The sequence below is a fragment of the Helicoverpa zea genome, chromosome 2 (assembly GCF_022581195.2).
Source record: "Helicoverpa zea isolate HzStark_Cry1AcR chromosome 2, ilHelZeax1.1, whole genome shotgun sequence".
In the NCBI taxonomy this organism is placed as follows: Eukaryota; Metazoa; Arthropoda; class Insecta; order Lepidoptera; family Noctuidae; genus Helicoverpa; species Helicoverpa zea.
Window position 1 is genome coordinate 1,036,789 of NC_061453.1, and position 17,464 is coordinate 1,054,252.

At 38.1% G+C, this 17,464-nt stretch overlaps 1 protein-coding gene across 4 annotated transcripts in view; it reads left to right on the forward strand.

Moving 5' to 3' along the window:
• Positions 1–17,464, forward strand: part of LOC124645108 (innexin shaking-B) — a 71,241-nt gene that overhangs the window by 37,165 nt on the left and 16,612 nt on the right. For 2 of the 4 annotated variants that reach the window (XM_047184865.1, XM_047184874.1), the window contains exon 2: positions 12,208–12,943. In XM_047184865.1, the coding sequence (XP_047040821.1) occupies positions 12,572–12,943 (372 nt within the window). In that variant the 5' untranslated portion in view covers positions 12,208–12,571. Of the gene's footprint in view, positions 1–11,170; positions 12,944–17,464 lie in introns of those variants that run through there. The other 2 variants (XM_047184881.1, XM_047184858.1) reach the window with 2 other exon arrangements.

Below are 17,464 nucleotides of genomic sequence, written 5' to 3' on the forward strand. Positions count from 1 at the left end.
CCCCCGAACACCCGCATTTTGGCGCGCTACTTTCTTAGGAAATTTTGCATTATGGCATCTCCGCTTATCATTTTGTTCTCCAAGTACGGCAGCCATCTTTGATACCTCCAGCAATAGAAAAGTGACGGCCGGTTACTGAAGAGCTTGTTTTATTTAAACGTGCATTGTATTGTCTTAGTAAATATGATTAGTATTAATTAGTGTAGGTTTTTGTTTGAACTGTAAAGCAATCTTTCTAAGTTTAAACGTCTAATTATTTTTATTTCATTTCTATTGTAAATTTTTCTGTGATCTAATTAGTGAGAACAAATTAATACAATACGTTCTAATTAATGATCAATCAAAGCTTGGCCTCGTCGTTAAAATAATTTGTTTTAATTGCTCTACTGATATTTAAAAACCACATCAAAGTATCACCAGAGCGTTTGTTTATAAAATAATAATTAGACAGTTAGATGACATACAAAATCTATCTAATAAGTCTACGTCTAATTAATCTTAATTTAGAACTAAACATAATATTAAATTAGTCTCACTTTCATTATGTAGGTAACATAAAACCTGCGTGGATCTTCCCTCCTTTATTAAGAAAACAGCGAACAGAGTGCCTAGTGCGAGTTTTGCAAGTTAATTTTTTCGATGCGAAGATTATCATACCATTGAATCACGTAGCACTTATCATAGAATTGTTTATTTAATAAAGTCTGTGATCGGTACTTGGTCGTATTACACTCCAGCTCACTTTTGCGAGTGTAAGCATTATTAACCGGCAAAATGAATGAACATGTAATATCTAAATCATGTGACGTAGCATACGACTCTTTATTTCAATAGACTTATAATTACGTATCGAGTTGCGAATGCACACAAAACTCGGAATCAGCACTCAGACCATAAACAAGAACGATTCAAAATTCGAATACCCCCAACTAATTCGTTATTTATTCTTATTTCAGTCGTGGAGTCGTTGACACCGGACGTATGTTCCGAGCTGCGGTTTTTATGGCGACACAAATGTTAAAATATTACCTTTCCAGTGTGTTTTTGTAAAATATTGTGGCTTTGAACAACAGTTTAGAGTCTTTTGTCTCGTGATGAACTGCCGTCTATGAAGTTTGGGAGAATTTGTTTTATGTAGTGTGTGATACGTCTTCTATGGGGTCGTGTTTTATTTTGTTTATTACTTTTGAAAGGGTTTATTCAATATTCCTATTGTTTGAAACGCAATTTGTGAACAAATGGATGAGATATAATATTTATCTGATTACTTTGACTCTACTTCAAGACTCTTATGCTGCAAGAGACTAAGCGAGTAGAAAACATTTATTAGTATTAAAACCAAAAATAAAACTAAATATAATATTTAAAAAAAGACAAATAAATTATTTCCCACGTTACAATTATTTTAGCAGTAATCCCCGTACGATACTCGTGACAAACGCACGGTATAAATCGCACGCGTCCCGTGCGCCCACGCAGCTACTGAAGTATCACACTTGGAGCATTTAACCTACCGGAAACGCAGTGAGCGCAAACCTCTATATTAAACAGTCTGTCAATTTATGCGCAGTAGATAGAGAGAGTTCACTCATGCATTTTCAATCATAACGCACACACACGAAAGGCAAGCATAAACTTTACGCACTCTTCTTTGGGAAGGTAAAACCATTCAATTATTCGTAACATAGTAAACTATTGTTTATAACAAAGTTGCATCAACACGTTGTTGAGTTGTTGGCAAGACTGCGTGTTGCAGAGTTGATAATAAAGTCCAGTTCATCGACAACATTAGCGTACGTTTTCTTAAAAAAAACTCTTAACTGTCAATTTTCACGTTCGACTTTAAATACAACTTAAATTTATATACAGCTGCAGCAGTTGTTTCAAGAAAGCTTGCATTGTTGTCGATTAACTTGGGCCTTAAAACAATGGCGTCTCCAGTTGGTTCTCTGATCTAAGCTAGCACTAAATATACGCGTCTTGTGAATGAATAACGCTAGTATAAATGGCCGCGCTGCCAACGTTGTCACACTCTATATGTTGTACAACTAGAAGGTCAACTGAACATATTGTTTTGTCTTAGAAAATTCAATCTGTTCATTAATAACTGATTTAGTATTGTCAAAACTATGATAAGAACCTACTGACTGGTTCAAATTTTTCACACCATTTGCGGTGCCCAAACTAAAGTCTCGTAACAAGCGACACTTACAGCCAGTTTCTTCATCAAAAGTTAAAGCCAAAGTAAAAGTCAAAGTAATGTCTAAAGTAAAAGTAACGGTCAAATTAAATTTTTCTATTAGTTTTGCTGTCACTTTAGCCTTGAAAAAACGAATTTGACCGTTACTTTTACTTTAGACATTACTTTAACTTTAACTTTTGATGAAGAAACTGGCCATGTCATGTAAAAAAAACCTTTGTAGTAAAAGCTGGTTTTACACCTACAATCAGTTTTCTTAAACGTGTTCCCTAAATTCGTCATAGTAATTGTGTCTGGTTTTTGAAACTATTTGTGATCCGAAGCATAGATCTAAACTTCTCAAGGGTAGATAACCTATGCTTTCTTTATCAAATACGGATCGCTTGTATTCAAAACTACTTTTACGCAGCGTGTTATATTGGCTATATAAGCAATAAATAACGAACCTCTTAAATCTAAAACCAAAACTAACAACTTTCAGCTGATTGAAATAGAACTCGGTTTAACGTTCCGTTACACGCTTGGAGAACAAAATGACTAGCGGAGGTGCCATAACGCAAAATCGCCTAAAAAAGTAGCGCCCCGAAACGCGGGTAAACGGGTGGCGAGGAACGTTACTGTTTAGCCCTTATACCTACGCATTTTTTGTGAAAAATCGTTGACAGATGACTCAAAGAACCCGAATGTCTCGTTAGTTTACTCCTAACTGATCGTTTTGGTCGTGCCCACCATACAAATTTGACCTAGCAGAACCTTTGCGCCTGACCTCCTTACGTTATGGTCTCTCCGCTTATTTTTCCTTACTCCGTGGTTACACGAAACTATAACGTGTTCGTTATTTATTTCACAGCTTTTACAATAAATTATAATAAAATAAATTTCGCCTTAATGTTTGGCAATTATGCAGGTATTTAAATTATTACTGTATACAGTGGAGTTACCAGATATAACCAGAGCAAGTCTATTTAACTAAAAATGTAACGGTCGATTGAAATATTAATTTATTTGGTCAGGTTAGCGTAATACAATATAATACATAAAGATAGGGTTAGAAAAATAAACATTCATTTGAACTCTCTTACTCTTTTATGTGCACGTGGTTAAAAGTGGTTTGAACCGCTTAGAACCGCTAGGTTACTCGTAGTAAGAAAACTAGAAAAAACTGCTTTCTTATTACTTTGTCTTGTAAACGAGTACTTGACCATGTGCAAAAGTCTTGCCTGTAAGCCTGTTATGTGCTTTTTTTTTAAAACAAACATTCAAATATAAAAGTGGTTTGAAATACAAATTGCCTCTCCCTGAATTGGGTGATTGCGTTGTCATTGTGTAGGTACCTACCTATAGAAAATGTCAGCTAGAAGAATTTCCCCGATTTATTTTTTCAGTTCCCAGTTATTTCCAAACATATTTATGACTTGAACAAGCATAAAATTAGTTCAAGTAAAAAACCCACAAACCTACTGACTAAGACTCTAATTATGTTCGTGAAACGTTATTGTATCATAGAGATGAATGTGGAATCTCGCTAATTACCCAACTGATCTCTCTTCAAGCTATTCTTTCACCCCCGCCTCGATTCCGTTCCTGCAGGCTGTGGGTGAAGGGAACAAATGTATGGAAATGTATTCTTCAGTTTGTTTCTATTTTAATGTCATATTACTGTATAGTATATGAGTTATTTAAAGATCAAAATCAATGTTTTGGTGATTGTCACAAACATCATAAACGGGATGATGTGAACCAGAGGCAGGTATAGGCAAGCACAAAAATTCCAAAAAAATTTACAGTTCAGCCTACCTAGTTTTTAAACAAATAAAGACTTTCAAATTACTTAAAATTAAATAAACGAAAGTTTTGAATAAAATGTTTTACAAGAAAATAAATAAATATACCTATCCAAGTCTATTGCTGAAACTCGCATCTAAATACCTACTACTATTGACTACATTGGGTAAACTTCTGTGTAACATACTCGTATCTTCCGTGAATTCCATTTCCTTAGTTTCTTAATAATCAGAACACGTCTCATTTCCTACGGTATTCTACTAATCACAGCCTAATTAATCATAACATTTGTAACTCATATCTGCCATAAAAAGTAAATATATCAAACTGTACTGCGGACATGACACCCGAACGTTAACGACATTTGCCGAACGTTTACGAAACTTCCCGAACGCATAATCACGTACCAATGCGCCTGCGTCGTTTCCTGACCGTTCAGAAACGCCCTTGACCTAAAATCGATTATAACAGTGAAGTAGGAACATAGTGTACGACAGAGGAAAATTAAAAAAAGAAATATTTCTGAACGGAAGAACGTTTCCTTTGAAGAGTGCCGTAAATTGGGAGGATCGTTAACTGTCTGGTTAGGGCTGTCAGTGGGTGATATTTCATTGTAAACTTATTCATAGACAGTTAATTTGTTTTATCTCCATATAAAGTGAGCCAATGATTGAAATCGAATATCGAGTTGCCCGTGCAACTCTGTTGTGGAGGTCGGATAGGCAGTCGCTCCTTGTAAAAACACTGAATAGGCATGATGACAAATTTTTAAATTCCTTTGTATGATGTAGGTATACGTCTATTTTATATGAAAAATTATTAATTTTAAGAAAATGCGAAGTTTTTTTATCAAATAATTGCATTTTTCTCTGTGCACTTTGAATCCGGCGCGAAAACGCTTGTCAGTGTCATGTCGTCACTTGTGACGTCACGACTGAAATTACAAGACGCAAGTAAACAACGCTCGTGCAATAATTAAGTTTTTTGTGTTATTAAATATGAATTCGAAAGGGCATAGGTCTTGTGGGGTCCCCCAGTGTAAGAACACATCCAAAACAACTCCTGATAAGTTATTTGTATACGTTCCTCACAATAAAAAAATACGAAACAAGTGGCCTAAACTTGCAAGGCGAGATTCAAAAGCAATATTGCCCAGGGTACAACTTTATTTTTGTGAAGATCACTTTGATGTAAGTTATTACATAGTTCTCTAGATTCTAGCATAGTTTATAATGTAAATAACTATTTAGAGGTTATAGTCCCCAGGCCGGCGAACAAATTTTTTTTTGATACATATACATTTAAGACTTTGTGAGTGTCTTCCTTACGATGAGTCCGACAAACTTTTCGAATGCGCAAATTTTGGTGCCGCTGCGTTTTTTAATGCTTGACTCCTGAAATTGTCGATATGACGTCACTATGGCTCTTCGTACATACACGTTTAATTTGTATTGTAATATTTTTTTCTCATTTTCTTGTCGAACTGACTATTTGCCTCACTACATTTGTCGGACAAGTCGATATTTGCAATAAGAATAGTATTATCTATCATTGTTGTATTTGACCGACATGTATGTATGGGGAGACACAGTGACGTCATATCGACATGTTTCGGATGGTGGACACTCCAAACGCAGCATGATCTTTGTCGGACAAGCTTACCACAATTTTCTAGTTAACTTTATTAAACAAATCTCAAAAAATGAAACGTGTATGTACGAAGAGTCGTAGTGACGTCATACCGACATTTTCAGGATGGTGGACACTCCAAACGCAGCACGATCTTTATCGGACAAGTTGACCACCATTTTCTAGTTAACTTTGTTAAACGAATCTCAAAAAATGAAACAGGTATGTACGAAGAGTCATAGTGACGTCATATCGACATTTTCAGGATGGTGGACACTCCAAACGCAGCACGATCTTTATCGGACAAGTTGACCACCATTCTCTAGTTAACTTTATTAAACGATTCTCAAAAGATGAAACGTGTATGTACGAAGAGCCATAGTGACGTCATATCGACAATTTCAGGAGTCAAGCATTAAAAAACGCAGCGGCACCAAAATTTGCGCATTCGAAAAGTTTGTCGGACTCATCGTAAGGAAGGCACTCACAAAGTCTTAAATGTATATGTATCAAAAAAAAATTTGTTCGCCGGCCTGGGGACTATTAGGTTTCTAATAGTAATTATTAGGTAATTAATTAATTAAAAACAAAGATCGCAGTGGAAGTTCACAATAACGAAATGTGACGTTCGCGCGCTTTCGCGCGAGTTGTTTTGAGAGATGACGTCACGAGCTCTGATTGGTGTTCAAGATATCATGGCGGATTGCCTTATTTCGTAATTTTATTTTATAAAAATACATATTAATCACATTATTAATAAAGAAAACAATGCGCGTTTTATATTCCTAGCTTCAAGTTTAATTTAATAAATATATTATTTTAATGATTTTTGATTACTGTCATCATGCCTATTGTGGAGATCAGACTGTCAGTCGCTCTGGAAGCCGACCGGAACATGTTGGGAAAAGGCTTGGCAGATGAGGATGCTCTTCATTTAATTTTGACCACCAGAGATCAGTGGTCGCTGGCCCAATGGTGTCAACCCTTAGGTACCTACATTTCAATGTAGGACTCATTAATTTGCTTAAATCAGATTATAATAACTCTCTCAAATAATGAACAGTCAAAAAACTGTCCTACCTATACAAGACCAACAATAGCTTGAATAGTAATGGGTCATTTGACACAAGGGACGGTTGCAACACAAACCTTGCGTTCCGTTCGACGCATCAAAGCGTAATACAGGAGCTATTCAAGTAACACAAATAGTAATCATTTGAGTATCAATCGTAAATGTTAAGGTCCATTAAACTGATATAAATTCAAAAGAACAAACGGTCATTTTGATAAAATCTATCAGTGAATTTGGTTATCTACAAATCTGTCGAATAGTTTATTTTATGTAAATTGGTATAAGTTATACGTATATCTTATCTTATATATATAAAAATGAAACCCGCTCTTTGTTGTCACCACATAACATGAAAACGGCTTGACCGATTTGGCTGAAAATTAGAGGGGAGGTAACTTCGACCCAGGAGAAGAAGGTTTTAGGATAATTTTTGTCACCATCCGGCTACGGGACGCGGGTGAAACCGCAGGCGAAAGCTAGTATAAAATAAATAGGTAAATCGTTAGTAAAACTACCTACTAATCTTAGACACTACTGAGCCGATTTCAAATTTCTTTAGAGTGTTTCTGTAGAATTAGCAGTAGGTAAAATAAAAAAGGCTCTATCAAAATAGCCATTTGTCATAAGTCAATTGTTTGAATGATCAGAAACTGTTATTAATAAGAAATGTACGAAAAAATATCAATCGCAAAAGAAAAGCAACTTTTTTACATTTAGAATGCCTGTCAAACATTAAGCTCTTACTGCAGCAAAAATGTTGAAGTTTAACCAAAAAAAACTACAAAAATTTTTGCTTCCTACTAATGCTAAAAATGCATTCCAAAATAAGGAATACGTGCTACGGGAAATATTTAAACGCGTTCGTAACACTTGGCAGAGTTTTCTTTGCCAAACGAAGGATGCCCGTGATAAATTATTTACGTTCACGAAAAAACTGGCAACCCTGCAAGATTGCCAGATTTCAACCGCTTAATTTTGACAAATAGTTTGTCGCTGTTTATTTCTTATTTATATTTTTGTTATGGCAATATTATTTTAATGCTCGATTAGTAATCGATAAATCTTAGTAATTATGTCCTGATTTTAATGGCGGTAATTAATTTTGTTTTTGTATGAATGGCTGCCATGTGTCTAGGTGTGATGATTCAGGAAAATAGGACAATTTATTGCTACACTAAAAATCAATCAATTTTATTTTTAATTCTCGTTAGTATGTTAAATTGGCGTCATGTGTATGACGCACTTTAGTCGATTTTCTCTTATCTGTGGGAAACATGATCCTCATACAGTCTCTTTTCTCATAGACTAGATCAGCATCTTAGCATCTCGGTTCACTCACCCCTGTATTTGTAAAGTAAGCACGTTGTACCTACGTGTGCTTTTAGACTTCGATAGGTGCAAATATAACATTTACGATCTTTAGATTTACTCCATAAATGTGTATAATTTATACACATTTCTTAAATAAAGGAATACTTAATAGTAAAAGCGTATTGTACGGGGAGTTACAGTTTAGTGAAAACTTTTTCACTTACCAAATAATTAAATTCGAAAAAAGTAGTTTTCCTGGTTTCGACTTACATATGCGTATAAAAACCAACATTTGATTCGATAGTTTAATCTTGAAAGGGTTACAAATATACCAACTAATAATTATCTCCATAACAACAGTTTTATATACGCAAAAAGATATTGTTGAACTATTGTGACACAATCTATACATATAATAAATCTGTAAAAAAACTGTGTCTGTACATTGAATATATTAAAAAAATAATAATTGGGTGGGGTTTAGAAACAGTAATGGAGCACAAATCCAAAAAAAAAATTCTGTCTGTATGTCTGTATGTCTGTATGTCTGTATGTCTGTATGTCTGTATGTCTGTTTGTTTGTACACGCTAATCTTCCGAACTACTGAACGGATTTCAATGATTTTTTCTTTGTTGTGTCAGTATTAAGCCTGGTCAACATATAGGCTATAATTTATCTTCGAAACTTGAAGACCTGATGCAGAACACCAACAGACCAACAAAACTATAAGAGATACAAAAATGGTGTCATGGCAAAAATTGTTTCATGTGATGAGCATTTTCAGCTGAGATAATAAATTTGAAGATCTGGAACACCTGATGTGGAACCCCAAGAGCCCAGCTTCTCTGTACCATATACAGGTATGCCGTTTTAGCAAAAGTTGTTCAATTTGATAAGCACTTTCTATTGACTTATACAAATTGAAGATCTAAAACACCTGATGTGGAACTCCAGGGGCCCAGCTAGACTTTAGCATATAGAGGTATGACGTTTTAGCAAAAGTTGTTCAATCTGATAAGCACTCTCTGTTGACTTATAAAAATTGAAGATGTAAAACACCTGATGTGGAAACCCAGAGCCCAGCTAGACTATAGCTTATAAAGATATGACGTTTTAGCAAAAGTGGTTCAATCTGATAAGCACTCTCTATTTTGACGTATAAACATCGAAGATCTGGAACACCTGATGTGGAACTACAAGAGCAATACTACACTTGAAATGTATAGAAATGAATGTTATGAAATAGGTATGGTGAATCAAAAAAAGTAATTAGTCCGTCTTTTAGATAACCCTAAAATAATGGACACGTATTTTTTCTTTTCTCCTTCTCACAAACAAATAATAACGAAGATATAACACGCTTGAATTTTGTGTTAAGTCACTGCTTAGTACAAATTTTACATACCTAGACGTGGCGTCACGAGCCCCCACTCTCCGAATTTTTTGCGTTATATATATCTCATTATTATTTTGTATGTCTCTTCCAGACCTCGGGACTACAGAGTTCCGAATTTTTGGGAGGCAAACGTGAGGCCAAAGCCAACACGCTGAAGCCCTTTTGAGACAACTTTAATGAAATGATGACACAAAACCGACAATTATCCCTTTGTACACTATAGAAATGAACCCAAGGACAATCCCCGGTGAACGTCGTTAAAAAAAAAGACAATCTGTGCTATACCATTGCTAACTGTGGATGAATACTACTTGGGCTATTGTGATGGGATGCTAATGGACTAGGAATGAGGAAACTACGGGAACTTTGGCACCTGCCGATGACAATGTATTAGGTACATGTAAAAATGGCAGGTGGAGACTCGCCAGCTCACTTACTGGGCCCCCGGGAATCTGACACTGAATAGCAACAAAAGGGCAACAGGGACATGAGCGGTTGAAGTGTGAGGATACCTCGGCGGATTTTAAACGCAGATTACGCGCTCCCTGTGGGTCACTTACCACGAGGCACCTATCCTCCGAGCAGGGCTACTAACCCTGCTCAAGCGACTCCACTCTGGATGGTCAAGCCAAGCCAGAGGCGTGAGACCTACCCCCGTCATGGTTCACTCCGACCGGCCGGAGATAGGGGACAGTATACTCTCCCTGGAGAACTCAGTATATATGTCCCGCGGGGTCGCTACTCCCCGTCATCAGCCTCAGATGTCCTGCGATGCTTATATCTCATTATTATTGTCGTTATTATCTCAAGAGCCTTTGTCCCAATTATGTTAGGGTCGACTTCCAGTCACGATGCAACTGAGTACCAGTGTTTTAAAAGGAGCGACTATCTATTTGACCTCCACAACCCGGTTAATCGCTCAACCCAACACCCCTCGGTAAAACTGGTCAGACTTACTGGCTTCTGACTACCCATAACGACTGCCAAGAATGTTCAATGACAGCCGGAACCTACAGTTTAACATCCCCTCCAAATAACGGTCATTGGTATCCACAATATACGTAGAAAGTACATACGAAGTTAGAAAAGTTGCATTGGCAGGTACTTGCCAGACCTGGAATTAAAGACGCACGCTCATACTTGAGAGATTGGTTTTCTACCCACTAAACCACCACGACTTCCACTAAGTCATCACGACTTTGTCATCTCAGTAACATTTAATGTTTTTTTACGTAATAATACGTGTAATATTTTTGCCACATACAACTTAAATGCGGACTAATTAGAATCACTACTTTTATCCCTATGGTCACGTCTATTGCGGTTCAGTTCTCAGCGTTTTGTTTAGTCTGCTGTGCTTTTGCCGTTAAAGTACAAAAATTAAATATATGGAACATTTCTAATGGCTATGCGTATTCCGTTGTTTTCAAGTCAACGGGCCCTTAAAATTCAATATCAGACGATTCAGATCTTTGATTTTGCTGACCCCGTAGTCGCTGGCATAAGGGACAGGATCCGCGAACGAAGTCGCGGGCAGAAGCTAGTTTGTAATAAAACTACTTGACATGACGTTTTCAAATAATGCATATAGCAACATAATACAATTCACTTACCCCCTTACTTATAAAATCTCTAATCACCTTCTAAGCAACATTTTAACTAATCACTACTTAAAGTCTTAAGTAGTGATTAAATGTTAGTTAAGACAGGATTAAGCAACGTTTATAAGTAAGAATTTCTTAAACAGCCCTTAAGTATTACTTATATTTAATTCACGTTTATAAGTAAGGCTGTTAAGGTTTCAAAAAATTATGAAATTATTCTTCAACGCGATTCTGTCTAATCTTTTGATGTGCTCCTCAAGAGCTTTTAACGTTAAGAGTTTACGCTTTGTTCTTTTCACTAATAATATTTAACACAATGGTTATAGCCACGTAAAATTAAGCCATCGTTAAACGTAGGGCTTTTAAGTGGCTTTTGTACCTATATTTTTAAATCATAACACATATCAAGTGATATCTTGTTATTTTCCAATAATTTGTCTAACGAACTGAAAAATTAGAGTTAAACGTTGAACTCTACAGAAATTGGTCTGAAAGTTTAAAATAGACGGAAGATCTATCAACACTAAAATATTAGGAAATATTTCCAGATGATTTAAGAGTAATAGTTTCTTCATGAGTCAAGTCCGTCCAGTTAGAAGCCAAGCGGCCGTGAGACAAGAGCTAAATCATCTCAAACAATGGCTACTAAATATAATATTTCAAAGGAGCTCCTAAACTGTAACGTGTAAATATTATCGCAACAGCAGCCCGTGGCACACTTGTGACACGCCGGGCCTTGAACCGGCACTGCCCCATAAATCGTACAACCAACACACTTCTGAGAATCGCGTGATGCTCTCCAAGATTGTCATTGTTATTTAAAATACCACACAACGAGCGTATTTCTAGAAAACAAAATAAACGCCTGAGCAACTGTTGAGCGATCGCTTGCAGCACTAGTTTACAGCGAGTATTGGCAACGCTAATAAATATCGTAATGCTCATATAACTCACATCAGGGCAGTTTATCCGACTGTGATCATAACACTGCGGTTAGTCATTGAGCACAACCGCTCCCGTGCACCTCTCGCCCGTGATTGACTCATAGCAACGCATAAATTAACTCCTAGGGAATACACCGCCTCTATTTAGGATCATAATTTAAATATTTTTCATCAGTTTCCTACAACGATTAGTTTATCGTAGAGGCGGGTACGGCGCGGGTGCTCCGGCGGATCGACGACGTGTGAACTCATAAATTTGTACTAGAACATCTGACCTGATAATCTAGTTTACGTTAATTCCCCGAAGATTAATTTCCCAAGAGTTACGCAGCGGCGGCGTCATCGCTAACTAGACTGGATGACTACAGCGAGGGCCGGCATGGCGGCGCGCGCGCACTGACCGCCGCTGCCATGAGACGCAGACAACATGAGCCAAGCGCTGTCACTGCTCAAGTTCATCAAAATACCCAAAAAGTACCAACGTGAAGGGACGTGCCCCGCGCGCCCGCCGAACATTCACTGCCAAGCTACCTAGTGCCTTACGTTATAATAGTGTAATCTTGGTGCTTCGAAACAATAAATAATGTTAGTGAACACAGACACACGGACGACAAGCTCAAACGTTTAAGATGTTAGACGTTTTTCGTGGATTGAAGAATCTCATTAAAGTGAACTATGTCCACATCGACTCGCCGGTATTCCGCCTGCACTACTCGATCACCGTCATCCTGCTGATCTCGTTCAGCCTGATCGTGACGACGCGCCAGTACGTGGGCAACCCCATCGACTGCATCCACACCAAGGACATCCCCGAGGATGTGCTGAACACCTACTGCTGGATCCACTCCACCTACACGCTGAAGAGCTTCTTCAACAAGACGGTGGGCGTGGAGGTGCCCTACCCCGGCATCGGCAACAGCCGCGCCAAGGGCAAGGAAGACATGAGCGACAGGAAGATATACAAGTACTACCAATGGGTGTGTTTTTGCCTATTTTTTCAGGTGAGTCTTAGACCTAGTGGAATATCCTTGACTAACATGAAACAGTATATCGTGCTCAAACTATTGTGTGTCACTATGGTGTCACTACAGACGTCAACACTCAACTGTAGATAGTTTTTGACGAGTGATGACAAGTTAATATTTTCGCTGTCGTTACTCACGCGGAGACATTTAAAAATAAATTGTTCTGTTACATTGAAAACTAAATTAAATAAATGGACATCTAAAAACTTTACATATTTTTTCATAAATAAAACACTAAAGATTTTATAATTTAACCTTTTGTGAAAAGTATGACACGATCTAGAATCAAGACAACAATATAAAATGTTAGCGGAGCGCGTCCCGTTCGGAAACGTGTATTTTTACCGATTTTATTATCGACAAACTGGAACGTCAATCAGGAATCTGGAATAATGGACAGTCATAATATAAAAAGTGCATGTCCAGGTCAAACTATATCCTATTTTTGAAGAAAATATGCTCAGGCACACATAGTGTTTAGTTCAGTTAAAATTTAATGATAAAAAATAAGTTTGTATAATAACACACACGAATTTAAGAATAAACGAATTTGTTAAAACCTTTAAGAATATTTGACCTATGTTGATAAAAAATACAGATTTTTAAAGCGATAATTAAGTACAAGAATTCACAAGACAAGATTTAATGTTGGTTGTTTGTTTAACAACACTTACAATAGTAAACTCTACAAGCCGACGACACACAAAACAACGCTACTAATATGAAAGTAAAATCATGACAGACAGACAGACAGACTTACCCATTTATAATATCAGTAAGGATTAAAAATGTGTGCACCCACGCCGCCTCCCACTGTAATTAGACAAGGAAGGATTAACAGCTTAACTTCCAGTTACAGATTAACTAAACTGTTAACGGTAAGCCTCTATGAATTATAATGTTGTCATAACCGCGGCTTTGATAGGGACATCAAAACCGTGTTAAGTTTTGATGAAGTTCTAATAGTTTGTGGTGTTAATTCTCAAAATTGTTTATTGATCAAAGCAAAAATTAGGTACAAATGTTTTTATTTACAATGATATGTGTGCCTTATTAGTAACTGCTTAGCAAAATGGACGTTCTGGGTTAATTTTAATAACTATTTACATGAGATAATTTCGTTAAAACCTTTAAACGATTAACTTTCATAATATGAAACAATTTAATATTTTCCTAAGTAAACGATTAGACACGTTATAATAATGATTTCGAACAAAGTAGTAATATTTAAACTTTAAAGGTCTAGATCAATTTGATTCAATTAATCAGCTACGCAAGTTCGTAGCAAGTTATATCAAGCTACGACAGAGGTGCTACGAGCCTACGAAACTAAGCTACGCTTGGGTGCAGTTTATTTACTTGGTTTATCATATATGTAGAACTGTTTATTTATTTTCCCCTTTAGTAAAAAGAAGTAATTTTAAATTAAGTAATTTTTATTATATGCTTTCAAAAAATAACCAATAACACTGGATCTCCAACTGTAAATCATTGAAATACTTTTACTTATATAACTAGTATCAACTTAGGTAACTGAATAAGGGGCTGCGGGTTGTTCGAAAGAGGTACCGCGGCTCTAGCACATAAGAAGGCCTACGACGGAACACGACGGCTTTTAGTCAGTAAGAGTCTGACACTCCCTCACCGCTGCTAACCCACAGCGGGGGGGCATTTGATGATTACGTCGTTAAAAAAAAAAAAAAGGTAACTGAAGAAAAGAGCTCAAAAGACAAAAGTTTGTAAATTCTTGTAGGTTGGCATTAAATATCGGTAGCCGAGGGTCGGTTGTGTAAGTTGGCAAGCAGCTATGTTTTTATTAGGGGTGGGTCCAATGGGCGGCTAATGTATGCAAATATCAACAGCATGGTAATGTCGCCGCCGACTACCGAACGTCATGCTGTTTCATCGCTGCGACTGTTGTAAGACCTGAAGTCTCAACAAAAGTGTAATTATTTCTGATAATGTATTTAAAAGCTTGATAACAAAATTCAGACTGATTAATAAATATATCATATTTATTTGAATGTTTGTTACTAATACAAAGTAAATAGTGTTAAATATTGTTCGGTTATTGGAACGCCAAAAACTGTATTGTAAAAAATAAATAACTGGTTAAATTTGAATTATTTAAATGTAACACAAATCTATTAAAAATCACCTTCACCCAAAAAAATATCCTCCGAAAAAATTGCTGGACAATTCGCAAAACCAACGAAGTCGCAGCGCCGAAACCCACCCTTAAACAGATCATCAGAATAAAAATGTAAGAGCTACTGGAGTAGCCGTTAATATCGGTTGATTATCATCCCGTCAGACATTACCCCCCCCCCCTCCCCCCACTCGAGGCGACCTAATTTTCACTTTATTAAGCTAAATAATGGCGTGTTTACTCGAATGGAAGGTTTTGTGCACTATTTGGGGATTTTTGAATGTTCTCGATAAGCTCGCGTCGGTAGAATCGAGTTTAGGTTAGGTTCTATCGGGTTTTGTTTTCTGTTAGATGTTATGAATGAATGAAAATGAATGAAAATATTTATTCACTAGGTTAGGTTCGAGGTGTACGTTTTCTATACTTAAGATTTTCATGATATAGGCACTTATGACAAGTATGTTGGAGTCGACCAATATAGCTTGATGCATGTAATAATAATAAAGGGCATCTGAGGCGGATGACGGGGAGTAGCGACCCCGCGGGGCTATATCCGAGTGCTCCAGGGAGAGTATACTGTCCCCCACCTCCGGCTTGCCGGAGTGAAGCATGACGGGGGATAGGTCTCCCGCCTCTTGGCTTGCCTTCATCGGCCGGTCAGAGTGGAGTCGCTAGAGCAAGGTTAGTCCTGCTCGGAGGGTAGGTGCCTCGTGGTAAGTGGCGAGTGGGCCGGTGATGCTGGACCCACAGGGAGCGCGTGATCTGCGTTTAAAGTCCGCCGAGGTATCCTCACCCTTCTCAGCCGCTCATGTCCCTGTTGCCCTCTTGTTGCTTTTCAGTGACTGATTCCCGGGGGCCCAGTAAGTAAGTTGGCGAGTCTCCACCTGCCATTTTAACATGTATTTAATACATTGTCATCGGCAGGTGCCATAGTTCCCGTAGTTTCCCCATTCCTAGTCCATTAGCATCCCATCACAATAGCCTAAGTAGTTTTTATCCATAGTTAGCAATAGTTTAGCACAGAACCGGGGATTGTCCTTGGGTACATTTCTATAGTGTATACAGGGATAATCGTCGGTTTTGTGTTACCATTTCATTAAAGTTGTCTCAAAAGGGCTTCAGCGTGTTGGCTTCGGCCCCACGTTCGCCTTCCAAAAATCCGGGACTCTGTAGTCACGTGGTCGGTTAGAGACGAACAAATAATAATAATAATAATCAGCCCCGCAGGGCATCTGAGGCGGATGACGGGGAGTAGCGACCCCGCGGGGCTATATATCCGAGTGCTCCAGGGAGAGTATACTGTCCCCCATCTCCGGCTTGCCGGAGTGAAGCATGACGGGGGATAGGTCTCCCGCCTCTTGGCTTGCCTTCACCGGCCGGTCAGAGTGGAGTCGCTAGAGTAGGGTTAGCAGCCCGCTCGGAGGGTAGGTGCCTCGTGGTAAGTGGCGAGTGGGCCGGTGATGCTGGACCCACAGGGAGCGCGTGATCTGCGTTTAAAGTCCACCGAGGTATCCTCACCCTTCAGCCGCTCATGTACCTGTTGCCCCCTTGTTGCGATTTAGCGACTGATTCCCGGGGGCCCAGTAAGTGAGTTGGCGAGTCTCCACCTGCCATTTTTACGTGTATTTATTACATTGTTATCGGCAGGTGCCATAGTTCCCGTAGTTCCCCCATTCCTAGTCCACTAGCATCCCATCACAATAGCCCAAGTAGTTTTCATCCATAGTTAGCAATAGTTTAGCACAGAACCGGGGATTGTCCTTGGGTACATTTCTATAGTGTATACAGGGATAATCGTCGGTTTTGTGTCACCATTTCATTAAAGTTGTCTCAAAAGGGCTTCAGCGTGTTGGCTTCGGCCCCACGTTCGCCTCCCAAAAATCCGGGACTCTGTAGTCCCGAGGTCTGGTAGAGACATACAAGATAATAATCATTTATTTCGGAAATTAGTTCCATATACAATTCAATGCAATCTTACAAAAAATAAAACATAATCACAAAACATACAACATAATAAAACATAAAACATACAACATAATATAAAATAAAGGAAAATAAAATAAAGAAAAATGCTATCCTGGGGGGCTAGCTACTTAACTGCATGCAGTCGTATCCACCGCCCCAGGATCGGAGAGTCCCACCGGTCAGCCATCGTCCTGAGAATGATGTTGGGGCTGTCGCGTACACGGCGCAATAAGGAGGCGCATCTTTTACGAATTATTGTGGAAAAACTGTCCACATGCGCATCGGCAAACATGCCGGATGCGCTACAAAAACGCGGCAGCCCCACTAGCACCCGGAACGCATTATTATATTGAATACGCAAGTCGCTATATGCCCTCTGCGTA